We start from the raw sequence: 12,500 nt of genomic DNA, 5'->3' as shown, positions 1-12,500 counted from the left end.
GCTCTCTGTCTCTCTCTCCCCTCCCTCCCTCTGCTCTGCTCTGCTCTGCTCTGTCTCTTTCTTTGTCTCTGTCAGACAGGACTGATTTAATCTCTTAAACCCTGATCCAATTAGCTGGTGTTGTGGTGGTGTGTGCTTGTGCCAGTGTCATCGTGTGTGTGTGTGTGTGTGTGTGTGTGTGTGTGTGTGTGTGTGTGTGTGTGTGTATGTGAGCGAAAGAGAGAGAGAGAGAGAGAGCCTGTGTGTGTGTGTGTGTGTGTGTGTGTGTGTGTGTGTGTGTGTGTGAGAGAGAGCATGCCTGCCTGTGGTCCTGTGTGTGTGTGTGAGGGGCTGCTGAGAGTGAGGAGCTGGGTTAAATGGGGACATACCCCAGACAGTCCTTTGTGCTCGGTCCCTCAGCCTTTTCTCACCACACCCTCTGCTGCCAATCATATTAATCTCTTCTCAAAGTCGTTATGCTGGTGCCTCCTCTTTTGGTCCTTGTGGAGGTGCATTCACATTGGCACATTTGCTAAAGCAAGTTTTTGTGGTCATTAGCAAGCAATTTGCTTAGATATTGCCGTAAATGTTTGGCAAACGTTCACAAACATTCCCAAACTTTCCCAAATGGTTTGAAGAGGTAACTCCCTGTGAATTTACATGAATGGGAGGCTTGCCATTGACATTTAACAATTTGCCATTTTTACTTGTACGTTCAAATTGAACAACTTAAAGAAAACGTGTTTGCCTCAAACGTTGGTCTCCGCTCAAAGAATTTGAATGCACCTCAGGGTCAAAGCTCAGAGATCCAAAAAAAAAACCCTGATGAGACCAAATGATCAAAACGATCCAAGTTTTAGATATCACTGCCAACGCTCTTGTGTTGTTGATCCCAGTTAAATGTCAGAGGATGCGCCAGAAAGCTGTAACACACACACACACTCACACACACACTCACACACACACACACACACACACACACACACACACACACACACACACACACACACACACACACACACACACACACACACACACACTCACACACACACACTCACCCCCCCCCCCCCCCCCTTGTATCTTGTATTTCTTCTCCCTAATTACGGTCTTATGATATCAACAATATTCTGTAGCCACAGGATTGGAGTAAAGCAACCACATGACGTCTCTGTGCAGTTATCTACAATAATAAAAGACACATACATTGTTGCTTGTGCATGTAAAGTTTAGCCACTCAAGGGTGTTGATGTAATTGAGATGTTAGCTTATGAATTAGTTCTGCATGCATTTGGAGTGAGCGGCATTTTCAGTGTCTGCTGTCAGGGAAGAGTAGCGCTTTTGCGTGTGGACAGAGTGGTCATCGTGACACTGTTGATGACACTGTCATTAGTGATGTCATGCTGATGTCATGAAAATGGTCATGGTGATGATGATGTAGATGGATAGTGGGAGGAGCCAAAGGATTATTGTTTATAGTGAAAATAACTGTGATTCCATTAGTGATGATGAATACGTTTGCTTCTTATGTGATCACAGCCATGTCTTAATTGGGCCTATCTCTCTGTCGCCCCCTGCAGGTCAGAACCCGCTGCGCGAGGCCTACTCCATGTCCTGCATCGCCAACGGAGGCTCCAGCGGACGCAAGACGCACCGCGACACCACCACCGTCTCCATCGCCCGCAAGGAGACGCTCTCCTCGGCAGCCAAGAGGTAGGGGACACACACAGGAGAGTACGCAGGAGAATACACACACACACACACGCACACACACACGCACACACACACACACACACACACACACACACACACACACACACACACACACGCATACATATACATACATACATGCACATTCACAGGCACACACACATACACACCCCCCCCCACACACACACACACACGCATACATATACAGTACATACATACATGCACATTCACAAGCACACACGCACATACATGCAAGCACATTCACACACACAAACACATTCAGAAATATGTACATATCAAATATCTCACCCACTTCATACAAACACAATACAGACTAGAGATGCTCCGATCAGCATTTTTGGGGCCGATCACCGATTACCGATCATCAAAATCATGATCGGCCGATTGCCGATCACTGCCGATCACAGAATGGCAGGGGAATGAGAGTCTTTTAACAATAGTCTAGCAGAGTTTGCATCATTTGTAGGAATTAAACTAACTATGAATTAATGTAAGTGGCATAAAAGACAGTAGGCCTATAGGCAAGTCAAGATGTTGAAGAACCACCATTTATCGATTTGTATTTAGAAAATGAAATAACTTTGGCCATCTTTTCCAAATATGCAGCGAGACATAAAATTATTTCACACAAGGAGGGGGTCAGGCAGACCAACACACAGATCACCTAAATGGGATGGGCAATTACATTGCCTAGGCTACTTGAAAAGTATAGCCTCTAAATAGACTGACTACATTAAATGAAAAACGTGTTACACCAAAACCTACTGCCACAAAGCGCAAAACTATGGCTTTTTCTCTGTTCCAAATCCCAAAAAAAGAAATAATGTAAGCTACTGTAAGCAATAAATTGCAAGTCTTTTTTCTCTTGGAATCCCCCATGACTGAAACATGCCGTTAAATGCCACCAGTTTGAGTCAATAAAGTGCGCTGTTAAGCTAGCAGGGACATTGGACAAGCGTCTGCGCTTGGGAAGCTAATATGCCTATTCTTCAGCTTGTCAATGTAGTCTACACTGTTTGGTAATGCGGGGAGATACACATTAGTATTTCATGCCTACGGGGTAATATCGTAGATCAAGGCAGGTTAGGGCCGACTTACATTGCGCGATATTGCCATGTTTTCACAGTCGGCGAATAAATATCCAAAGTCGGGACAGAAATCATGGCGCGGCGCGCTCCCGTGTACTCGTTTAATGTAAGGTGTCAATTAGCGGTTGTAAGCCAGTCGGAGTCTTTTTCTAATTCTGCCGTTACAACAATATCAAACATGTCTGATATTATCGCATGTCTGCATAGTCTGTGACTAGTTTGTGACTTAAACTCTATGATTTGTCTTTAGATGTGAGAGTCTGACTGTCTTTCAAAAATCTTTTAGGCTACAGATATTTGCAAAATCGTAACTACTGTATAAGGAGGGCTTTATCCTCCACAACGAATAGAGGTTGTTCGTGGAGGCAAATTAATTCTGAACGTGATGCCTTTCCATCTCTTATCATCCCTATCGTTAGTAGGCCTACAGTCGGCTGATTGAAGGATGGGGAAGTTGGCTGGTTTAGTTTCTCATACCCGACATATTCAGTTGTCCGTCAGTGGTGTTAAAACGTCTTTGGTGGCTTCCACCTCGAGGGATTTCAGCACGACATAGGCCTACATTGCAAATGGTTAATTTTACACTGAACCTTTAGCCTACTCATGTTTGCCACTGCAAGCTCCTCTCTACTCTAGGCTGCAGTGTGCCTGTGCGCCGCGCCTGCAGGTGGAAAAATGTCACGCAAGTAATTTAGGTCACATGATCGGCTTTTTTGATCGGCGCTTTTGAGCTTCACCGATCAAGCCATTTTTAGCCAATATCGGCCGATCATGATCGGCGGCCGATCGATCGGAGCATCACTAATACAGACAAACAATTTCAAAGCACTATGCAGATGCCAAACAGTGTTACAAGCAAACACACACACACACACACACACACACACACACACACACACACACACACACACACACACACACACACACACACACACACACACACACAGAACTAACGTTCTGTTCCTGGTCAATATTGACACAAGGCTTCCCTGTTATGTTTGCTAGTCGTTCTTGAACCATTATGTGTCGTTATATAACCTTCCTCTCATAGGCTACATGTAGCTCACCGTGGAAACAGCTTGTTGATTTTGAATAGAACCTGGCAAGGAGATCGCTCCAGTTTGTTTGTTAGTGCAGGTGGGTGGAGAGAATGGCTATATCGTGAGACGTTAACTCTGCATCTTCCATGCTCACAGGACCGCGAGGGAGATATGTGTGTTATTGTCTCCCTGGCTGTGTGATGCAACAGCTCTTGTCACAGTCTGTAAGCTCCTGAGGGCAATGTTTATTTTTCCAACAGTCCTGAAGCCTGCTGACATTCTTTATAAACATGATGGATGTGGATGCTCTAAGAGCAATGCACATGTCTGTGGCACTGCTAGGCTATTTGTGTCAAAGGGTGTCTCCAAATGCTGTTATTGTTGTTTGTATAACTATCACCAAAGAACTTCCTCAGGTAACTTCAGGACAAAGGCCCGTGTAAGGTCTGTTGTGCGTGCGTGTGTGTCTGTGTGTGTGCGTGTGTGCATGCTTTTATCAGTGTCTATTCTGTTTATGTTTCTGGAGTGCCTTTATCTTTTTGAATACCAAAGGATGTGGCTATTTGCATTGATATGTTTAGTGTGAGTGTTTTTTTTTTGTTTTGATAATACACCATATCTCAAAAAGCTGTTATGTATCAACTGTATTTGTCCTACTGCAAATTTTTTCAGTCCTCTTTTAGAGTGTTCTGTCTGTGAACACCTCCGACTCCCAGGTCGACCCTTGACCCACTCACCTGTCGTCCACCTCACCTGTCGTCCACCTCACGTGACCCTTGGTTATTTTTGCAGCGGTACGGAGCGGAAACGGGGGGACAAGCCGGCCATGGAGGGCATCAAGGAGAAGGAGGAGCCGCAGCAGGCTAACGATAAAGTCGCCGCTGCCAGACCCCAGACCCCCTCCAGCCACCCCCCGTCCCCACACCCCCCGACCCCCCAAAGGCAGACGCCGGAGAGCAAGGGCCCCCCATCGGCCAAAAGGTTCCTCCAGCTCCCCCCCCCCCCCCCCCTCCAGCCCTCTCCCCCTCCTCTGTGCTAGCTGAGCAGTGTTTGGGGGCCAGGGCTGACATGCTGTGCCTTTGGACGGCACGACGCTAAGCTAAGCTAACAGGCTAACATCTTTGCTTGTTTGGTTCGATTTATCCAGAGGCTGTTTTTCTCAGCTCTCTCCCTCTCTCTCCTTCTCTTTGTGTGTTCTGCTTTGACAAGAGTGCACGCCTGCCCCCGCCTCTCTCTCTCTCTCTCTCTCTCTCTCTCTCTCTCTCTCTCTCTCTCTCTCTCTCTCTCTCTCTCTATCTCTATCTCTATCTCTCCCCTTCTCTCCTCCCGCTGTTTGTCACTTCATCCCTGACCTTGCAAATTGGAAAAGCTCACAGTAACACGCACAAATGAATCTCAGAGGGGGAAACTGGGCCAAGCAGATGATATGTACTGGAAAGGACTCGGGGCCTCCAGTGCTCGAGGTTGCGACATCAGTGAAAAACAACAAGGATGATGTAGGGAGATGCACACATGCACACACGCACACACACACACACACACACACACACACACACACACACACATACACACACACCCACATACATTCGTAAACATTCACACACATACATGTACACACTCATGCACGATTGGGAGTGCATGCACACACTAGCCCGTAGAGGAGGCAAACACAAGACATGTGTTGTTCCAGAGATGGTGTGCGGTGACCAAGCACACGGCTGAGAGGCCTGTCCAAGTGCTCCCCAGGCTGCAACCCGGCGCCCCACACCACGGCACGTCATGGTCACACACACACACACACACACACACACACACACACACACACACCACACACACACACACACACACACACACACACACACACACACACACACACACACACACACACACACACACACACAGGAGGAGACATGAACATGGAAAAACAGCAAAACGGCAGAGAGATTGGCACACAGACATGCAGGCAGGAGGACGGATGCTTTATACAGTAAAAGGTTCCAGGGAATGCACAGACCTGGAGAGACAGCAAGGATAGCTGGAAATACATAGACTGATGGTTACAGTATTGATAAAAGATGATGGTGACCCTTTTTGGTAAATCTCATTAATAATTCAACCACGTCAAAACAAGCAGACCACAAATGAATACACAGACAGAAGATCCATTGGCATGCTGACAGATTAGGTTGACTCGGTCGGATGAAGGCACGGAGGAAGTCCTTCTAAGATATCTAAGAACATTCTAGATGTCAAAATAGATGAATTTGCATGTAGTCCGCATCTGCCGTGATGGAAATTCCAAACTGCGGTGGAGCGAGGAAGCTGCCACGTGCTGGTCCGGGGTCAGATCTGTGCTGGACTGGAAGATTCTAGAATTACACAGCTCAGGTCTGAGCCCAAAATTGCTCAATTCTGTGAAATCCTGCTTCATATACAGATGCTGACCGGCCACACACGGCGCAGATTTCTGCGTGACATTCGTATTGTAATGAAATCTGTGTATGTGGAGAGACCTAACCAGCAGCAGACCCAGTGAAAAGTGCAATTCTCACTTTCCACCCCTGGGTCATCCAGGCTTTTGTATTCTGGGACACTTCACTGGGGCAGCTCCCTCGTGCGATCCAGAAACTGCTGTAGCTTGTAGTGGATGACTGTGGTCAGATAGAGGCACGGACAGTAGGTGACGTGAGGAGAGGGGAGGGGAGAGGAGGTGAGGTGGGGGGGGGGGGGGGGGTGTGGCGTGTTGCAGAGGGGAGAGCGCCAGGCCCGCTTGGGTCGGAGCGTACTGCAAGGTCACTGAGGTTCGGCCGGCCCAGGAGGTTCTGGCGGAGTGATGGGAAACAGATGTCTGACGGTCACTCGGCCGTGGCTGCGTGCTAGCCCTCCCACTGGTATGCTAGTATGCTAGTCTGCTTACGCACACACACACACAGGCACACTTTGATGAGGTCAGGCTGTGGCTGTATGAATACCTCAGCTCCATGACCGTGCATTCTCGTGCCCCATCACACACACACACACACACACACACACACACACAGAAGAACTTGCCGCCCGCCACAATTAGCCTCCCATATTAGCTGCGGAAGCCATCAGTTCCAATTAGATTCAAAGACACTGAAAACCAATTAGCTTTGTTTCACCCCTCATGCTCCTGCTACCCCCTCCCCAGCCCACCACACACACACACACACACACACACACACACACACACACAGACACACACGCAGATCCTTCCCGTGCCCATTAAGCTGGGAACAGCCAGCCTGATTACTCTACTGTCTCTGAGCAGTGCCAAAGGAAATGACTGGGCCCAGATCATCTGCTAACAATTGGATGAGCGGAAATCAGACATCAGGCCACTGTCCAGTTATTGAGGACTACCTGGAACTGTGTGGGTTGAAGTTGGCACCGCCAGAGTTGTTTTCAAGTCCAGGGGGCACAGGCTGGCAGAACGTGTTGATGATATAGCATATCAGGAATATCAGGAAGAATATCAGTTGTTTGTACTTTTACGGTAATCACTGATACTTCTCTTCCTCTTTCTCAAGTTTCCCTATCACATTGTTTGTCACATTCAAGGTCAGTATTAGGAAACAGATGATGGTCTCAGTTTCAGTTTACGAAAGCAGCTAATTCTCATAGATCAGACAGATCTCGGATCAGTATCACAGTGCCACTTTCTGTGGAAGAAAGCAGCCGGTTTCCAAATACATGGTGTAGATCCAGCCATAGATCAGCTCAGCTCAGCTACAGTCTAAACACTACAGTATATCTCGTCAAGCAAACCGTTCAGTACTCATCGGTATCTAGGAGGCCATTTGACCCTGTCCACTCAGCGCCTGGCTGTGGACGCGCTGACCACTTCCAGCCTGCTGACCGGTGTTGTGCTCAGGTGTCCGAGGTGGCAGGCGGCAGACGTGAGGGTCCTCTGTGACCGGTTGCTCTGAGGGTGTCCTGTAGGTAGAGGGTAACCTACGGATAGCATGTCAGCCCTGGACCCTAACGGAGTTGTTCACTGGGGGGTTACCTGCCCTCCCTTCCTCCCTTCCTCCCTCCTTCCCTCTCTGCTCTCCTCCCATTTCCCCCTCTCTACATCCTGTCTTCCAGGGGGATGTGCTAGGGCCCTGCGCTGCAAGTGTGATTCATGGATTTGTGTATGTCAGAGTGTGTCTGAAAGGGCAAGAGTAGTACTGGATCACTTCTGCGCAAGAGTAACTCATGATGCTTTCTTCCTTCTCTCCTTCTCTCCTTCTCTCTCTGTCCCTCTCTCTCTCTCTTTCTCTCTCCCTCTCTCTTTCTTTCTCTCTGGAGTTTTTTTGCGTAGGCTCATCATCGCTCAACAGAAGTGATCTGGAAGAGACTCTCTTCTCTTGCAGCAACTAAACGCTCCCTTCTCACAGCTTCGCATGAGGACTGCTTTCTCTCTCTCTCTCTCTCTCTCTCTCTCTCTCTCTCTCATCCACTTCTCTATTTCTCCCTCACTTCCCTCTCTTCTTCCATCTGTGTTCTCCTCTCTCTGTTCTTGTGCTCTTGTTCTCTTGTTCTCTGGCTCTCATACGTCTGTCTTGGATTGATGCCAAAGATCTTCCTGTTTTTCTCGGCCTACCTCACTGCAAGCCTGGGCCTGGATTTGTCAGCCAAGCCCAGGCATACTAACATTTTGACAGGGGACTGCTCTCTCTCTCTCTCTCTCACTTCCTGGCTGATGCATGTCTGGAGCTTGAAGCATTGGTGAAGCATTGTGCTTCACTCTTTAACTCCTATGACAAAGACATGTATGTGTGTGTGTGTGTGTGTGTTTCTCTTGCCTTTGCAGTGTGTCACACACTTACCTTTGAATGTACACACAGAGGTGGTGCCCCTTTCTGCAGTACTTACTAGAAGAAGAAAGAAAATCCGTTCTGAGACTGATTTTCAAGTAGAGCGCCTCTAATCCCATAAGGCCAAACAGCACCTGGCGTGTAGCATTTTAACAGGAGTTGTGTACACAGTCAGTTGCATGTTTGCAGTGCTGCAGCTTGGGCGTCTCACTGTGTTAGAAGTGAAGTGTGTTCTGTCTGTGTCTCCTTGCTGCTTTCTGCACTCACCTCTCTGCTATAAAGCATTTATTTTGATTGTTTTTTTCTCTCTTCCTCTTCCTTCTTATGTTAATGTGTGTGTGTGTGTGTGTGTGTGTGTGTGTGCGGAGCAGAGGTAGCAGTGCTAAGCGCGGCATGGAGCGTTCTCAGAGCAGCACGTGGGACAGTGGAGAGGACAGCAGGAACAAGCTGGTCAAAGCCGCCTCCACCTCCAAACTCCTCGCCAAGGTGGTGAAGAACGCCGAGAAGTAAGTGGTGCACGCGCACACACACACCCACACACACCACACACACCACACACACACACACACCACACATACACACACACCACACACACCACACACACACACACCACACACACACATGAACACACACACCACACACACACATGAACACACACACACCACACACACCACACACACACACACACCACACACACCACACACACCACATACACACACACACCACACACACACACCACACACACACACACCACACACACACACACACACACACACACACACACACACACACACACACACACACACACACCACACACACACATGCGTGCTCTCGCTCACCCACTCACTCACTCACACCTCGCCCACTGGCTTCTGCTTGCTGTATTTCTCCCTCTGTAACGTCATAGTAGACACCAGGATTACGCACAGCGGCCTCTCACACACACACTGTCACACACGCAAATGAGATATTTTAATAACTGTTACTCATCTTCTCTCTCCCTTTCACTCATGGCAGACATTGGAGTTACACACACACACACACATAAACATGCTTGCAAACACACACACACACACACACACACACACACACACACCACACACACACACACACACACACACACACACACACATAAACATGCATGGAAACACACACACACACACACACACACACACACACACACACACACACATACACACACACACTCTCTCTCTCACACACACACACACACACACACACACACACACACACACACACACACACACACACACACACACACACAGACACACACACACACACACACACACACACACACACACACACACTCTAAATATTTTAATAACTCTCTTGTCTGTTGACCCTCCCTTTGACCACATCCTGTTTTTGTCCTCCCTCTCCTGCAGACACAAAGACCCAGTGATAAGCCAAGGTAAATATCCTCCTAACCCCTCAGTATGCCTAGACATCACACACACACACACACACACACACACACACACACACACACGCACACACGCACACACTTCTTTTATTCATATCACCCCACTGTCTGATATCATTCACTGAAGCCACAGGGGCCAGAAGCCTGACTGATGAGATTACAAGTGCATGGACACACACACACACACACACACACACACACACACACACACACACACACACGCACACACACGCACACACATACACACACTTATATCTGGAAGAAGGCACATGAACACACACACTGTACATAAAGTCATGCACACACTTATCGGCACCCTTATACATGAAAACACATGCACATGAAAGCAGACAAGCACACACTAGTACAAACACACACACACACACACACACACACACACACACACACACACACACACACAGACACAGACACACACTCACAGTCTCAAATCCTTTAGTCTGGTAGTTGAAGGGGTTTTAAGCCTGAAAGGAGAGTCTAAAAGGTAATCAGGTTAATGCTCTATCCGCTCAAATGCCAGCAGAGTAGCGGAGCTGAAGGCTGAAAGCATTAAGCCTCTATCTGTTCTGTTCTGTTCTGTTCTGTTCTGTTGTTTTGTGTTGTGTTATGCCCACGAGTCGACTCTGGATGTTCTGTTTCCTCGTAGTCCCCACTGCACTCCCCTTCTGTCTCTCTCCTAGAAAACACCTGTTATCCTCCTCATCCTACAAGCACATCTGTGTCTTTACCACACTACACATGCTGTTGTTGTTGTTGTGGTGTTGGTGGTTGTTGGCCCTGTGTATGTGTATTGTGTATATGTGAATGCATATGTGTGTTTATATGTGTTTTTGTGCGTGTTTGTTGAGTGATGTTGTTTCTGTCCCATGACCAGCCAAAATGTCCACACGAGAGAAAAACAGCCTAGGTAAGTTCTGGCTCACGCTCAGGTCCAAGTTCACGCTCGCGCTCTCACGCTCCCAGGGCACTGGGTCTGGCTGGGGGATGATCTCACGGGGCTGCTGCAGCTCATATGCAAGCACTCACCCACTCACTCACTCACTCACTCACTCACTCTGCTTTGGCATGGACTCTGCTTCCTCACCATCTCTCTCTCTCTCTCTCTCTCTCTGCATCTCTCTCTCTCTCTCTGTCTCTCTGTCTCTCTCCTCTCACTTTTTATCCTCTCTGCCCCCTCCTGCTCCGTTTCCCTTTTATTAGTGTCTGCTATACTCTCTCTCTCTCCCTCTATCTCTCCCTCTCTCTCTCCCCCTCTCTCTCACTCTGCCTATGTTTCTCTCATCACTCTGTTTCTTCCTCCTCTATATCCCCCGTGCTCTTGTATAGATGTTCTCCTTCCTTCCTCTACGGTTCCCCTTGTACCCCCTCCCTCCTCGTCCCCTAATCTGCTTACACTGCACACGACCCGCTCACCCTTCAGTCAAATCTGCACCAAACCGTCACATAGTCGTTCATACAGTACACTAAAACATCTCAGTCAGACCTCCCTACACTGCGGCACACACACATAAACACACAGTAACCATTCCAACAGAAGATGGCCGTTTAGAAGTAGCAGGGTTATGCCTGGAATGCCTGGAGTAGCCACAAGAAGTTGCCACACAGTTTCAGTTGTCAGGGAATGAACTTGTTCTAAGCCCTACAAAAATGAAGTCATTCTAGAAGCTTGACAACAAAGGTGTCTCTCAAGCATTTTCAAACAATAACAGCAATGGTTATGAAAATAGAACCGTGGGTGACTTGGCACGATGACACATGTGACATGACAGTTAAGATCGTTATCGCATTATGCCTCGAGACTTCACATGGCTGCAGGTGGAAAAGCAATTTTGGTTTTGGAGAGCGAAAGTCAAAAGTCACGCAGTGCTACAGTACTGTAGGTGCATCATGTGCTGTTCGCTGTCTAAAAGCAAACATGTATCATCCGCTCTTTCACTTTTGTCATTTGTTCCTCTATTACGGATTACACTGGCTTTTCCTTGTCCTCTCCTCCCAACTGAGTTAAGCTCATCACACACACACACACACACACACACACACCAACGCTTCAGCCGTTGGTCCCCTCAGAGCTCAGAGAACACTTGCACAATAGCTCTCTCTCTCTCTCTCTCTCTCTCTCTCTCTCTCTCTCTCTCTCTCTCTCTCTCTCTCTCTCTCTCTCTCTCTCTCTCTCTCTCTCTCCCTCTCTCTCTCTCTCTCACTGTCTCTCTCTCTCTCTCTCTAAGTGTCCAAGCTGAGTCATCAGCTGTAGGTGGCTGATTGAGAGCGTAGCCCTTTGGTTAGTCCTGTGACTACGGTATTCAAGCACAGAATGTCTATTCTGCACCTCAAACTGATTCAGGGCCACACGACTGCACTTAGTCTCCACGCCAGCCATCGCAAA

At 48.0% G+C, this 12,500-nt stretch overlaps 1 protein-coding gene across 1 annotated transcript in view; it reads left to right on the top strand.

Moving 5' to 3' along the window:
• The window catches only part of LOC134064502 (echinoderm microtubule-associated protein-like 4), a 56,916-nt gene that overhangs the window by 19,837 nt on the left and 24,579 nt on the right, over positions 1–12,500 (top strand). Inside the window, 5 exon segments of the mRNA XM_062520433.1 lie at positions 1,557–1,689; positions 4,628–4,816; positions 9,030–9,164; positions 10,062–10,087; positions 10,992–11,024. Coding sequence (XP_062376417.1) covers positions 1,557–1,689; positions 4,628–4,816; positions 9,030–9,164; positions 10,062–10,087; positions 10,992–11,024 — 516 coding nt within the window.

Source organism: Sardina pilchardus, chromosome 18, assembly GCF_963854185.1.
Source record: "Sardina pilchardus chromosome 18, fSarPil1.1, whole genome shotgun sequence".
NCBI classification, from domain to species: Eukaryota; Metazoa; Chordata; class Actinopteri; order Clupeiformes; family Clupeidae; genus Sardina; species Sardina pilchardus.
This window is presented reverse-complemented; position numbering and strand designations above follow the sequence as displayed.